The 15,337-nt window shown below is 44.5% G+C and overlaps 1 protein-coding gene across 1 annotated transcript in view; it reads left to right on the plus strand.

Moving 5' to 3' along the window:
* Window positions 1–15,337, plus strand: part of IGF1R (insulin like growth factor 1 receptor) — a 312,337-nt gene that overhangs the window by 279,660 nt on the left and 17,340 nt on the right. The window contains exons 15-19 of the mRNA XM_012521759.4: window positions 388–458; window positions 4,012–4,241; window positions 4,540–4,650; window positions 7,792–7,951; window positions 10,917–11,046. Coding sequence (XP_012377213.2) covers window positions 388–458; window positions 4,012–4,241; window positions 4,540–4,650; window positions 7,792–7,951; window positions 10,917–11,046 — 702 coding nt within the window. The remainder of the gene's footprint in view (window positions 1–387; window positions 459–4,011; window positions 4,242–4,539; window positions 4,651–7,791; window positions 7,952–10,916; window positions 11,047–15,337) is intronic.

Below are 15,337 nucleotides of genomic sequence, written 5' to 3' on the forward strand. Positions count from 1 at the left end.
GGTCTGCGTGGCATGCTGGCCCATTCAGAGAGTTGGCATGGCAAGAAGACACAACCAAAAAAGCCAGAGGAGAGATAATAAAAGATGCAGCAGACCAGGGAGCTGAGGTAGTACAAGAGATTGAGTGCCTCTCTTCCTCTCTGGAAGGCCCCAGGATTGGTTCCTGGTGCTGCCTAAAGAGAAGATATAGAAGAACACAAAGCAAATGGACACAGAAAGCAGACAATGAGGGCAGAACAAGGGGAAGACCAATAAAAAAATAAATAAATCTTAAAAAAAAAAAGAAACAAAGAATAAAACATATAGCAAAGATGAAAGTTTACACAGAGATGTGTGGAGATGCTTTGTTTTGTTTTTTAATCTGAATTTTTTTGTTGTTTTTGACAGGAATAGCAGCAGGCTGGGGAATGGGGTGCTATATGCCTCTGTGAACCCTGAGTACTTCAGCGCGGCTGATGGTAAGGGTCTGGGCTGCAGTCCCTGCCAGGGGGCTGGGCTGGGAGCCTTTAAGAGGGTTGCTAATTCAGGGAAAATCATTTGAATTGGTCTCTGTTACCTTTGGCCTCAAATCCTCCTTCATTAACACTTTTTTTTTAATCAAAGTTTTTAGCAGTTGACTGAATATATCAAAATTCTGGGACTGTATGGGAAGCTTCAAGGAAAAACAGGCGTCAGAGATGAATGTGGCCAGCACAGTAATCAATTTAATTGCTTGAGATCGTATGCTGGAATAAAAAAAAAAGCTGTTTAACTGTTAACATCTAGTCAGAGGACATGCTGCTGCTGACAACACAGTCATTTTTGAACTAATTTAAGCTTGAGTTTTATATGGTTATAATTGTCTTTGACCACTTAAGACTTCTTTCTTTTTTTTTTTATTGTGGAATTTTTTTCTGTCATTCCCTCTCCACAGGGTCATACAGTTGGAAGGGAATAGACATTCCCTTCAATAAGAACTAATGAGGGTCATTTAGTGAAATGGCTGAGAGGGTCTACTTTGGAAATTGGGTTTTAAATTCTATGAAAAAAAATGTTGTTTTTGTTTTTGTTTCCTTGCTGTCTTTTCTTTCTCCTGTGCTTAAAGAATCCATTTAACTCCCATACCCTCTTAAAAGAATTTTCTTCTACCCCTCTACAGGTGGGGAATTAAGGCTCAGGGAAGAAACTTGCTGAGGGTCTCTTAGCTAGTCAGTTGAGCAGCCAGAATTAGCACTCAGCACCTGTCTCAGGCTGCTAGTCTTGTTGAGGAAAGGACTGCAAGGCGGTCAGGGCAGGCCTAGGAAGCTGGTGCTGGAGGAGCTGGGTGGGGTTTGTCAAGGAAATAACTAAGCACCTGAAATGTTCAAAAAAGTGTTTGATTCCTTCTGGCTTCAGAAGTTGAAAGTAGGTACATAGGAAACCAAGTAATATTGGCTATTTATTCTTATTGATTATCTGGATCCAATGAGAAAGCATGAGAAAATACCTTGACAATTTAAAAGCACTATGTAAATGTTCACTTATATAGTGTTTTCATTTCTCATTTAATCACAATTTATCATAAAGCTAATCAGAAGTGGCCTCCTGAGAGGGAATCAGGTGCAGAAAAATGAGGACATCATTCATGTTTGCATCAAGGTCTTACAAAGTTGTATTTTTAAATAGGCAAAAATAGACATACCTGTGTATGTTTATAAGGCATAGAGAATATTCTGGAAGGAGGCATACCAAACTTACAACGGTACTTATTTGTAGAAAGGATCTTTCCTCCCCCTTTTTTTAAATACAGCATAAAGATATGTATGCATTGTTGGTATGAATAATAGCTTTTTTTAAAAAAAAACTCAAGTGAGGTAAAGGGATCATCACACGCTTACTGGGAAATTATAGGGAAAATGTCAGTCCAGTTCCTCTCTCTTTCACTTCTCCCTAGTGTAAAGGCAAGATCCTGTTTAAGACTATTCCGGAGAATCTGCTCTGCATTGAAAAAGAGCATAGAAGGTTTACATTTGTAGCTTTAACTATAAAGTGTCCAGGAAGTTTAGGGAGAGCATTACTACAATAAAATCAAATTCTCAAATGATGATTTGGATTTAAATTTTGTGTATTTCCAGAGATGGTTTCATAATATGCCTTGATCCTTCTTAAAAAAAAAAAAAAAAGGCTTGTTTTCTCCCAGGCCAACAAGTGGGAACACTGTCACCTCATTTGAACTTAATTTATTTGGCCTTTTGATAAGTACCATATAGCTCAAGGAGCAACAAAATGACAGTGCTGTTGAAAAGTCCTTAAAAAAACTTCTTTCTCCAAAAGCTAATCTGCATGTCACCATTCTCCTGAGTACACTGAAAATCCCCGCCAGGAAAGTACTGATAACATTGTGTAAATAAACCCTGCTACTGACTGGTAGAGCTTAGGACTTCTGGTTAAAGTCATAGCTGTTAGGCGGAATTTAAAGGAAAGTATGGAGGTTATTGACTTCAGACACCACCCAAGGAATGGATTTGATTGGTTTTATGGCATGCTACATAGTTAATTCTGATGAAAAGCAAGTCTGAATTGTCAGAGATAAATGGATAGGGACAGGGTCTTTTAATATTCTTTGAGGCATATTTATTGTAAACAGCCTTATCTCCTGGATTGTCTTGAGTACTTATTCTTGTAAGCTGGCATCAGCCTCTTTTTCAGGAGTACAGATGTTCTAAGCCATAGGGAAGGTAGAGTTCCATTTGTGAAATTTCCACACACACACGTCTAAGGAAATGCAAAAATGGGTATGAAAGAAAATTCGAGATTGATTAATACAGTCCATAGTGGACTCTCAGAGGAGTGGATGGGTGGTATCCCCTGGATCTAGTTAATAAAACCCTGCCTTTAGGACTTTCTTTCAATGTCAATACTTGGGTCTTGGTGACCCACTGCAGGCTTCTGTCCCAAGGCAAACACAAGCAGTGGCAGACTAGGCTTCCAGTCCAAATCAGTCTCCTTCCTACCAGTGGAAGACGCTGGGGGTTTCCCTTTCAGGCAAGGACCTTAGAGCACACAGTGTTAGATCAATGCGGCTATCATCTTCATTTTATTGAATAAGTTGATTTTATCTTAATTTTTATCCTACTCATCAGTGATGCCCCTTGTCTCTCACCCTTGTAAGGCATGGTCCCAAAGTTCCACAGAGCCCAGGCTAAACCCTGGGGAGATACTCTGTCTAGACCAGAGGAGCACTACCAAGTGAAATATAATATGAGTTACATAGGTAACTTTAATTTTTCTTGTAGTCTATTAAAAACAAAAAAAGAAATCAGTAAAACAATAATAATGTAAAACCTTATATATCTAAAATATTATCATTTCAATATATAATCAATATAGGATTACTGAAATACTTTTTATTCTGTTTTTGGACTAAGTCAATGAAATCCTCGTGTATTTTTTTCTTTCAACACATCTCTAGTTGCACTAGCCCCATTTCAAGTGCTTCGTAGCCACATGCAGCAAGCAGCTTCCATATTGGACAGTTTGGCTGGTCTGGAATAAAAACGTCCCTCTTGCTTCTTTCTCCTTTTTTTCTAATTTGGATTTTAATGCATTGATGTAGATGGGCACAATCCAAACCTTCCAGAATCCTCCTCCATCATTTCATTTTATTTCTCTTCTTTCTCACTATGGTTAACTTGCGTTTTTCAAGTTATGGTTTGTTTATGTTAAATCATGGGAAAAATTCAAAAGTCACCACTGCTTTTTATCCTATCCTTGGCTTCTTTCTGATCCGTCTGTGCTGTTGGTATCCTCGAATTATCCAGGAATTCTTAAAGATTTGAGTTGCCAGTGTTTGACAGTACAGTTGTCTTATTCAAATCCCTAACATGTGGGACAGTTTTACAGTAAGCCATGTCATCGTCTCCTGATGTTTTTATCTGTGGGCTTTAGGAAGTGGCACCATGTATCCTTAGGCCCAGAACTTTCTCCCAAAGCACATTCTGTCCAAGAGATTGTTTCCATGCCTGTTTCCAACTCTGTTTCCTTCTTCCCTAGTGTACGTTCCTGATGAGTGGGAGGTGGCTCGCGAGAAGATCACCATGAGTCGAGAGCTCGGGCAGGGGTCGTTTGGGATGGTGTATGAAGGAGTTGCCAAGGGAGTGGTTAAGGATGAACCTGAAACCAGAGTGGCCATTAAAACTGTCAATGAGGCCGCCAGCATGCGGGAAAGGATTGAATTTCTCAACGAGGCTTCAGTGATGAAGGAATTCAATTGTCACCATGTGGTAAGAGAGGGTCTCTAAAAACCCTAACTCCTACACAGGGAGAAGCTTCACGGGGGCCTCTCAGTGGGTCAGTGGTCATCCTTGCAGGTTTGGTATCTGGCCTCTGCCTTCATTCAAGTCTCTCCATTGCCTCCCCAGTGGCCCTTGGCCAGCGGTGCCCTCAGGCCTTCTTGTCCTGGGCTCTGCTCCAGACCTCTGTGTCTTGCCCAGCACAGAAGGTCCTGGGATAGGTTTAGGAGCAGGGGTGGCCATGAGGGCAAGCCTCAGCCCCTGAGTCTCTCTCTCCCATCCCTCCCAGGTGCGGTTGCTGGGCGTGGTGTCCCAGGGCCAGCCGACGCTGGTCATCATGGAACTGATGACACGGGGCGATCTCAAAAGTTACCTCAGGTCCCTGAGGCCGGAGATGGAGGTCAGTCTTGAATTTAACCACCTTTGCACATTATCTTGCCTGTTCTCTTCTGGGAAAGGATTGTGTCTTTACATCAATTTACTCTTAAGCATTGAGTGTTTCTTGCCTCACGCTCGGTTACAGATACTTTATATAAAGGATTGCCCCGACTGGAGATAGTCCTTGATCCTTTGTGCGAGGGCTTACCAGTCTTCAAATACCCTTTTACTTAAAAGCCTCTGTGCCATTGTCTGTCCCTCCCCCACCATCTTCCCCTGATTTCTGCCTACGAGACCCAAGGCAGAGCTGCTTCCCCTTGAAGCCTTTGCTGACCCCCCTGGACCAGGAGTCCTCACCTCCTCCACTAACTTCTCTACACGCTTTCCTTGTCTCCTTGAACCTATTTTCTCTTCTTGTGGTTCTCTCTCTGAATTCCCTACCTACCCCATTCATCTCAGCACTTCATCCCATGCACAGTTCAGGGCCCTGTTTATGGCAGCTTTCCTTCAATAAATGCTTCGGGGGAGTTGCTGCAGTGATTTCCCACCCAGCTCAGTGCACAGGAGGACACTTATTCACAACCCTCGCTCCCTGCCCCCATACATCCCTTCCCCAGCCCCTCAGCATTCTGTGCCTTTGCAATGAGGAAGTTCAGTTACTCAAACTCTGCCTCCACATCTCAGGCTTGGGCCTGAGTTGTTTTTTTCTATGATAATCACCTCAGCTGCACAATCTCTGTGTCATCTATAAAAATATCAATCGGGCTTATGAGATTCTCATTAGTCACTGGTGTTTCCACTTCTGTAGCATTAACTTCCAAACCCACTCTTTAACGTATGGGAGGCAAGAAGTAATTAATTCTGAGGATAAACTAGTAGATAAATGCCTAGAAATAATACCAGCAGTATGTGACCACTGCAGTGGGTCAAAAGTCCTCACTGTGACCCTGACTTTGCCACCTGTTGGGTAAGCATGTGTCCACCTGTGTTCCATGAAAGTAGTAACTTCCCCTTCTCCACCCCTTTCAGGTTTCCATAGCCTTTCTCTGTCTGAGCCTCAATTTGTTTTATTTTCTTCTTTCAGTCTGCAACATAGCAGCTCCCAATTAGCAATTGCGAGTGCCTCTTCACATGAGGCTTCATTTATTTAGAGCAGGTGACATTGGTGGGTCTGTGAGGGCGGGGAGGCTGGGCGTAGACTCTGGCTCTGCGTGGGGTGGCCTCCCACCCACTCCCTGTCCCTTCTGTCCAGCACTGGTCCCCAGCTCCCCTAGATGATGTGCTTCTCTCTGGCTTGCTGTGCTAATGCACAAACCGGCGTGATGGAGAAATGTTTGATCAGATAGGTGGCTTCACGGTCACAGGCCAAGATGTTGCTTATCAGCATCATTCAGGCACCTCCAAAAGTAGGACCACTTCCCTCACTTCTGCCCCAATTTCAGGCACAGAATAAAAATCTGAAACACCTGGTTTGAGTCCTGACTCTGCCATGAGCTACCTCTAGTCCTCAGGCAGCCACTTCAGGTCTCTGGCCTCAGCTTCCTTACACATAAAACAAGAAGGGTGGATAAGGGAATTGCTGAAGGCCTTTCCAGATCTAAAAGTTACTTTAGATTTGTCAGATTCAAGTTTTTCCTTTCTGTCTCTTGTATAAAAATGTGGATGCTTGTCCTATAGTTTCATTATTTTGTACTTGGCCCACCCTTCATTAATATTTGCTTATTGACCTCATGGACCTCACTAAATGTGTGCATGTCCTAAGGTACAGTAATCAGATTAAAGATTTCGGCTGTCTAAAATAGTTTTGTATTATGAGCGTAAACTTACTATTTTACCTGCAATTCTCCTATGTATATTTAAAGCCCTAAAAAAATTTAAAGGTTAAGTCCTAAGATAAAGAAGCATATCTATGTAAAAGAAAATGGTCATTTTGGCTTACTGTCAGTGACCTGATGTAGCTTCCCAGATAACTCAGTAATAGGTATTTCAAATTACCAGAAATAGTCCTGATGGTCTCTTTAGAATTAGAATGTGTATACGAGGAATTGACCTGGAAGTAGCTAGAGAGTCATTAAACTGCTTCTAGAAACCAGGCTTTCAGCAGAAACCAGAAGCTCCCCAGGTGAGGGCCAGCACCCACCAGCACTGGCTCTGGGCCATGATCCAAGGTCATCCCCACCTCAGTGGCACCATCTGATCCTACATGGACTTGCCTGGGCAGCCTGAGCCCAGAGCCCAGCCCTCCTCTTCCAGGGTCCCAGGGGGCTTGGAGCTAGGAGGCAAAGCACTGGAGGTATCAGAAATGGCATTGCCAGTGTTATAGGAGATGCTCTGAAGTTAGGGAAACTAAGATAAAATCTATTGCAGGAATGTAAGCATCTAAACTATAGGGTGGTGATTGGTGTTGGCACTATTATTTATATAGTATAGTATGGACATATATTTTACATAAACCTTTTTTCCTAATGGATTTATTTTATTATTTGGGGTAATTCTTCTCTGCTCCATATTGCTTTTCACTGTTTTACCTTGGTCCCCTCCAAAACGCACTGCCGCTGGACTACACTATCAAGTGCTTGCTTTCATTCTTGCCCACAGGAAACACTAATGAAATGAATGCCACACTATGTGGGGGGGGGGGGGGGGTGGAATGAATCTTTGTATTTTTGTACCTTAGAAGAAAGTGGAAGAGAAAGAACAAGATTAAATTATTTCTAGAGATGCTTATAAGGGAAATACAACAGGCAAATAAGCATATCGGCTTATTTCCAAACAGCACAAACTGAGAAACTGTAATGGTTTTGGAAATAAAGGGAACACACAAACTCACAGGAATTGGAGTAACCAAGAATTCTTAATAGCAAAAATCGTTTGCGTCACTTTAAATAATTTCTGTCCTCCCTAGAGTAGAAAATGCTGGTCTGGGAGCGCTGATTGGATTTGCCCTCCACAGCTCTGGGCGTTGCAGCCCAGGATCACGTGCATGTCCTCGTCACTGTGACCTCGAGAGTCTCATGTTCCTTCTGAGAAAGCCCTGATCTCTTAGCAGAATGACCTAAGTTAGAACAAAGATGGGTTTACAGACCCTGAAAGAACTTGGGAATGGAAAAAAGAAGTCCTTCAGTTCTCATGTGAGCTATCTATATTTTTTCATCTCCAACAGAATAACCCAGTCCTAGCACCTCCCAGCCTCAGCAAGATGATCCAGATGGCTGGAGAGATTGCAGACGGCATGGCATACCTCAACGCCAACAAGTTCGTCCACAGAGATCTTGCTGCACGGAACTGCATGGTGGCTGAGGATTTCACAGTCAAGATTGGAGGTGCGTCCTGAGCCCCCCAGGTCTGAGCAAGTGCTAGGCCTGTATGTGCTCGGGAGCACGCTGGCATCAGCCTGCCTGGGAGGGGTGCTTCTGTGCTTTCCTGGAACACAAAATCTTGCCCTTGGTAACCATGCCATCACCTCCAATCCATGGTCAGTCACAAATCGGCCAGGCTGGCTCCCACCCTGAGGAGCCTTCTTGGCATTGTGGTCCTGGTGGGTGTGAGGCCATGGACCCAGCAGGCACCTCTCCTGGCTTCTGGGAAGTTCCTCGGTAGATCATTTTTCAGCATCCATAACAAATAATCGAGGCCTTGTCCTCAGGTCATTTAATCCAGGGGATTAAAGCTGGCTGTCCCTTCACTTTTCCTAGCTATGAGGCACATTGTCCCCAGCCTGTCAATCTCCTGAGTTTTCTGAGTGCCCTAAGGGTGGAGACCCTGCCCAGAGTAGGAGAGGTGACAGGGACAGGCGGGGCATCCCTGGGGAGAGGAGGTGACTGCTGGCAGGGCTTCCTACCCAGGGCTGGGCCACGTCAACCTCTGAGTGATCCACCACTTACTTTTCCTGTCTTAGCTTATTAGCCTACTGGATAGACTGCTTGTTCCTCCCTCCCGCCCTAACCCCAAATGGGTTGGTTGAATTTCAGGTCATTGGATAGAAATTCATTTCGGCCTCTCCATATGTGTCCTAGTTTTCTTCTTTGAATTTGCTTAATCAAACCATAGACCTGCTTGAGGGCTGCTCAGGAAACCACCTGCTTTTCCCAAGATTCTTCTCTCCCCACTCTGATAGGCTGTGGTTCTGAAAAATACCAAGTGTCTATTCTGAGAAACTGTAGGGCAAATGGTACATCCTAACAAAACTTTAAAAGTCACCTCTCTGTCTAGCTCTTGAGCATTTTAGAAGCATTCACTTGCCTTCAGCAATGTTGTTTTGCCTTTGGCAGTCATTTTGGAATGAAACATTTCAGCCCTTTCACAAACAATGAGTAACCCCTGAAAAAGGGTTTCCAAAGTTGGGGTGTGTGTGTTTATTTTTCATTTGTAGGACCTGGAAGTGTGGAATGGAAGCCATGTCATCCCACAAACATCACTCGCCATCAGCAGGAGCTCACTCAGGACACACTAGCATGGTCCCTAGGCTTGGCTCTCGCAGGCAGGCAGGCAGGCTCCATGCTCCTGGAAGCCCGTCGTGGCTGGGCAGCCCTCAGAAGGCAGACGGAAGAGCCGCCAGGGGCATGGGAGTGGGCTCGGGAGGTTGTCGTGGCCCAGCGTTCTGGGGAAGAGCCGCCTTGCCCCAGGGGCCCTGCCCTCTGCCGCTTGCCTTCCCATTCCTCTTGCTTCCCCGTTGGATTCAGATGGTTTCCACAGAGATGCCAGGCTCCTCACCTTCCCACATGCAGAGGCAGGAGCAGACACTGGGGAGTCAGGCAGCCTGGGCTTTAATCCAGGTCCTGCCATTAACAGATGAGACTTCAGGCAGTTGCCTTGAGTCTTGGGAACCTCCATTTCACCATCTCTGGAACGGTGGTGACCCTACAACAGACCTCATGAGCGTGCAGGAAAGCAAGCTCCACACACGTGCCTGGCATGTCGCGAGGGCTCAATAAATGTTAGTTCTGCCTCCTCCTGCTCCCCAACCCCTCCCTGACACTGCCATCCTCCTCCCCACACCCTTTCCTGGCGCAAGGCCCAACTCGGTTAATGCTATTCTCTCTTCCGCTTTTGTATACCAGTGCAAGAGACCTTTCTGTGTCACCTGCCATTTTAAGTCCAAATCAGTGAGGATTGAATTTCCTATTTAACCACGTGGTATGTTTATAGGGAAGTTTTCTTTGTTAAATGTGTGGAGTTTCTTTCTAAAACTTTAGAAATATTCTTTGTGTTTAGAAAGAAACTGCATCTTTTTCTGGGATTTCTTTTGTGTGTGCACCAGTAAAGTCTCTAATTTGCATGCCACTGGATTAATTCAGAGATAAGACTTTAGCAATTCATTTTTATTCTTCACTGGAGTTCAAAGATGTTTCTCCAGTGTTTCATGGATTACAAATAAGTAATTTTCCTGGAAGCAATTTGATGGTCCTCAGCATAATATAAGTAAATTATGTTGGTTAACATCCAAGGAACTCTGTTCTCTGTGTTTTCTTTGTCGCCTTACCTCTTTGTGGCATAGTTAAGAGATGTGAATGAACATTTACAAAAGTAGAGCAGCCTTTTCTCCTGGCAAGGAAAATGGGAGAGTCCATAAGAAAAGGCTCTATGATTAAGTGGAAAATAAAAATCTGGCAAAGAAGCAATAATTGAGGATTATAAAGCAAGCCTGCCATCAAACATAATTATATGACATCTTCTAGAGACCTGGAAAATGGATGAAATTTTCAAAAAAGAGTGCGAGTATTTATGTTGAAAAAACATTGAGTAACAGGTTCAGCAGCCAATAAGTAGCATCTCATAGGCATCTTACTCTGTATCTTTTTCATCGGGAATTGTTACCCTCAGGATTTTCCCCAATATTAAGCAGTAAAACTGCTTTCTTTCCTCTGGAAATGCAGCAGTGCTGCCAAGGGAATAAGAGCCTACCCTCTCCTGTTTATTTACAACCAGGGTAGAAAGTACCCTTCGTCTCTACATGTTTCCTTGATAAATTGTGGGACTGAATAATTTGTTAATTGCCTCTCATTTTAAATGCACCAAGTGAATTGAATTTTAAAGGAATCAAATTATAAATGTATTGAAAGGCCAAGAGATGTCTTGAGGTTTGTTTGCCATGTGGCTCGCCATCCCTTCCCGTTCTGCCCTCTGAAATTGGCGGCATGAGCATGCGGCCTCCTTCCAGTGGAGCAGCCCACACCTCGCCCCCGAATACAGATGCCCGCCTTCCTCTGTAGTGGCGATAGCATGTCTCCTGTCTCCCCGAGCACCTCTCCAGCAGCCTACCTCTGGCACCTTCTCTCCACCCTACAGATTTTGGCATGACGAGAGATATCTACGAGACAGACTATTACCGGAAAGGCGGGAAGGGGTTGCTGCCTGTGCGTTGGATGTCTCCTGAGTCCCTCAAGGATGGCGTCTTCACCACTCACTCTGATGTCTGGTAAGGAGAGACTTCTACTGCACCGCCGGCCCGGGGCCCTCCAGCCCCACAGATCTCACTGGCCCAAGCTTAGGGGCTTGACTTTTCCCCCAAGCTCTTTTCATTGTCACCCCATTTCCAGTGAAATGCTATGTGGGCCATACCACTTCCTCTGACATGGGAATGCTCAGGACAGAAGGACATTGGTGGAACTCTAAAGAATTGGAGGGCCCAGCATTTCTTTCAGCTTGTAGCAGATCTCTTCTGCTCATTAAGGGGCCTGGGAGCCCTTGGAAGAGAACACCAGCTCACACTCAGGAGTCAGGTCATGCCCAACACTGTCACTTCTCTCAGCTTCCCCCCCACCCCCCACCCCCACCCCCACCTGCCTTCTCTCTTTTTCCCTGTTTCTCAATAGATAGTAGGTAATACTGCTACTTCTGTAATTAAACTTTGGATCATGGACAGTCTTATTTAAACCAAAGCCTCTGAGTCTTGATTGTATTTCCCTATTGGTTCCATCCATTTGTCCTCTTTCAAGGGGCATCAATCGATGCAGATCCACAATGGTATGAGAAGCAAAATTCTAAAAACGAAAGTGTCTTGGAGTGGGAGCCTATCAGCTAAGGAATTGTGGGGGGCTCTTAATAGTATTGTGTATTGCCATTCTTCAGCAACTTTATGGAGAGACAGTCAAGTTCTGAAATATCACTCAGGTTCTTGGCAGGCTAAGGCCCTGGCATGTGTACCTTCTAGAATGTCAACTAGTTTCTTGGCTTTCCTCTCAAGAGATCCCATTGCTGGTGTGTTACAGAAATGGTAGTTGTTTACTCCAACTGGCTGGATGACCACATAGAGGAACTATTTAAACAGTGACTGACATCGTTTTTTTAACCTCATGAACCTTTCATAGTTCAAGGGCCTTGGAGCTGATTTTGGAGACAGGTGCAAATTGGAAATAGCATTTGAATATAACCCAGCAAAGCATGATCACTTCTTGAGTTCAAGTATGAGATCTGTTTTGAAATCAGCCTGTGCAAGATGGTTATCTTTTCACTGTCAAATCAAAGTGCTCCACACCATTTTTGGTGATAGAGATGACAAGGGAGAGAACAAGCTTGGGTATATGCATGCATCGATTTATTCTAGGCTTCATTCCTCCCAACACTTTGAGGTCAGTTTACAGTATGATAAAACAGAAAACTATGAGTGCCAGGGAAAAGCAGAGATAGGCAGGAAGATAAAACTAGAGTTGGTAATATCCCACAGGCTAATTTTACCCAAATTCTAGTTAGCAACTATTGCTACAAACAGCAACAAAGAAGTACATCAGGCATTCAGTGCCAGTTTCCTCCCACTTGACTACATAGCCTTAATGAACCCATGAGAAAAAGAATATATGAACGAGGCATAGGCATTTGGTATTCATTCTATTAAATGTTCAGGTACTGACAGCACCTTAAGGTTTTTGGGTTTTGTTTTGGTGGTGGTATTTGCCTTAAGTTTTTTTTTTTAACATAGCCTTTGGCCATAAAACAGATGGAGGAGACCAGGACACTGGCGAATATGGAAGATTTCTCAGCTTCCCGGCTCTAAAATGAAGCTTCCGCTCTTTAAGGAATGGAAGTCACTGATTGTCTTAAAACAGCACAGAACAATCATTCTTAAATAGTTAAAAATTTAACAAGAAATACCAAGAACTTTAATTGACTTTGTAGAAGAGACCTACAGAATCTTAGGATTGGAAGGTATCTCTGAGGTCAGATCCAATCCCCAAATCCCATCCACAGCATCTTTAATAGCAGATTGTTGAGCTTCTGCTCAGATACTTGCAAGCAACTACATGTTCACTTCTTCACAAAAACAGACCTTCCTAATGACTTAGCAAGTCTTTGTCTTGTTAGGCTTAAGTCTGCCTCTCTGTGACACCCCATGGCCCTTCTCTATGTAGCAGAATTGCACATCCTGCTCTGTTTGACAAAACAGGCCTTCAAGTAATCTAAGGACTTGGTCTCTCTTCTCTAAGCTGGAGATCTCCAGATTTGCTTACTGTGGCTGGAGACTTTATTCTCAGGCTCTGGGGACTCTGGGGGTGCTCCTGCTTCTTCCTCATAGCACATCCTTCTCAAACAACTTGTTTGGGTCAGAAGATACAGATGTGCCCCCTGGGCATGAAGGGGACCCAGCAAAGGACTGGGGCATCATGACTCACAGCTTGAAATCATGTCCTCTTCCTGAGCATCTGGATCATGGTGGGGACATTGTCTTCATTGTTTGACTTACTGAGAAGCTTTCCAAACTGTCACAAATATCCAGGGCTAGATGCACCCTCTTAGAGTCATTTGCTGCTTTTGTGGCTATTAGCATCAATGGGAATATGACTTGCTTTGCAGGTTTTGATTTGCTGCATTGGTGGGACATTCCCATGCCCCACTCCTGGTGTGGGAAAGTGAAGTTACTGAATATGCCTGCCAGCACTGGCACGGAGGGGAGACTCAAACCAAGTTATCCGTTACTTGTACTTATAATTAGAAAAGACTTCACACGGAGATATTTATCTAATGTTTAAAGATGAAACCTGCCTGCAGATTACACGATTTGATTTTATATGAAGCCATTAATAGTCAATGCCGCATAGTAAAATACCTGCTTTGCAAAAACGTTTGGCTGTTGTTTATTTCTCCGTGCCTCTGCCTGGCTGTGTGCCCCGAGTCCTCCAGGGTTTGGTTGCTCCATCTGGTTAGTGAGGTCTGTTTAGGGATGTCGGCATTCCCTTCTGGTTCTGCGGTTTCTTGGTAAACGTTTAGATGGTTTCTTTTGAAAACTGGTGGATGCCAGAAAGGTGTTGGATGTAGATAACTTGGCCTCCATTTCTTGGTGCAGAAAAATGATTGGATTTCACTGGTCATGTTGAGCTTAGGGATGGCCAAAGGCTCCAGAGCCTAGGAGACCTGACTGATAGGTGATACTGACATCAGACAAGAGTCACTCAGGGAAAGCCTTTGTGGAGAGCCTGACCACTCACTTCCCTTCTATATGATTTGGTGCATTTAATCTTGAAGACCGAGGATGGGCCAGGCCCAGTGCTTACCATGTACAAGATGCAGAGATGATATGGAACATTGTTCCTGTCCTCAAGGCACTTGCAAGTAAGGATGAAGCATTTTGTGGGAAAGAAGAAGTGGCCCTTATGGGTGAGAATCACAGAAGGCTTCACAGAGGAGATGAAGTGAAGGCACATTCATGCATGAGATGGATTTTTTACAAACGGAGCTTGTAAAACAAGCTGAGGGGGATGCAGCAGTAGAGAGCACTTGCTGCATGTGGAGGATACAAGACTTCCTCGAGGGAGTTAGGTTGAAGAGAGATCAGATAAGACCTTGGATAGTGTGGTAGGGATTTTGGACTAGTTCTACAGACTCTTCAGTAAAGTTTCTGAGCAGGAGAGAGATCAAGAGCTGTATTTTGAGAAGCTTACTTTAGCTACAGTGTAAAGATGCACTGAGTGCATTTAGACTCTCATTTGAGTTCAAAACAAGAGCTGCTGTAGCTAGGAGAGTGGGAAGCAAGCAGGTTCTCAGGCGGTGGAAAGGAGGGACTAGATAACTGGACACATCCAAGCCTGGCTTGGCAAACTTCGGGGGGCCTCTGCAGAGGCCGAGAGGAAGGGCCCCTCAGGTCAACTGTTCAGGTAGAATGGGGTACCAACAGTTGTAGAGGCAGGAAAGAAGCCCAGGGCTATGAGACAGAGTTCAGTTTGAAACACACTGAGTTGGTGGATAGCCACGTCACCTGGAACTTGAACCAAACACTGGAGTCTGAAAGGGTTGGTGTGGTAGCCGCCAGCAGACTCAGACACTTGGAAGAAGGGACACAGCCAGGGAAAGGGCCTGAGAGGGCACCAGGTTCTCCGATTATTTCTCAGACCAGGTCTGAAATCAGAAAGCTTATCATTTCACGCACTGTCCCACATTTCAGACTTGGAGAATTGGGAGCTCCAGCCTCCCAGACACGCTGCTAATGTGACTGGGCAGATTTGGGAATGCAGGGATTCCGCTGCCTTCGATTGAAGGAGCACCCCTGCCTCTCTCTGCCCAGGCCTCAGCTTTTCTAGGGTGCTTGTGCCACATGAAGACATTGCTTGGTCACTGGAAGTTCAGAAGGACCTGGGGTGATCAGTCCTCTTTGATTGCTGAGATTCTATTTATGTCTAACACCTACTCTAAGTATCAGTTTGTACAAAAACCTTTTGTTCCTGGAAAGTAGATGAAGCAGTGAGTGAAATGTTCTCCTACAGAGGCAGAGGCCCTCC

This window comes from Dasypus novemcinctus, chromosome 3 (genome assembly GCF_030445035.2).
Source record: "Dasypus novemcinctus isolate mDasNov1 chromosome 3, mDasNov1.1.hap2, whole genome shotgun sequence".
Classification (NCBI taxonomy): Eukaryota; Metazoa; Chordata; class Mammalia; order Cingulata; family Dasypodidae; genus Dasypus; species Dasypus novemcinctus.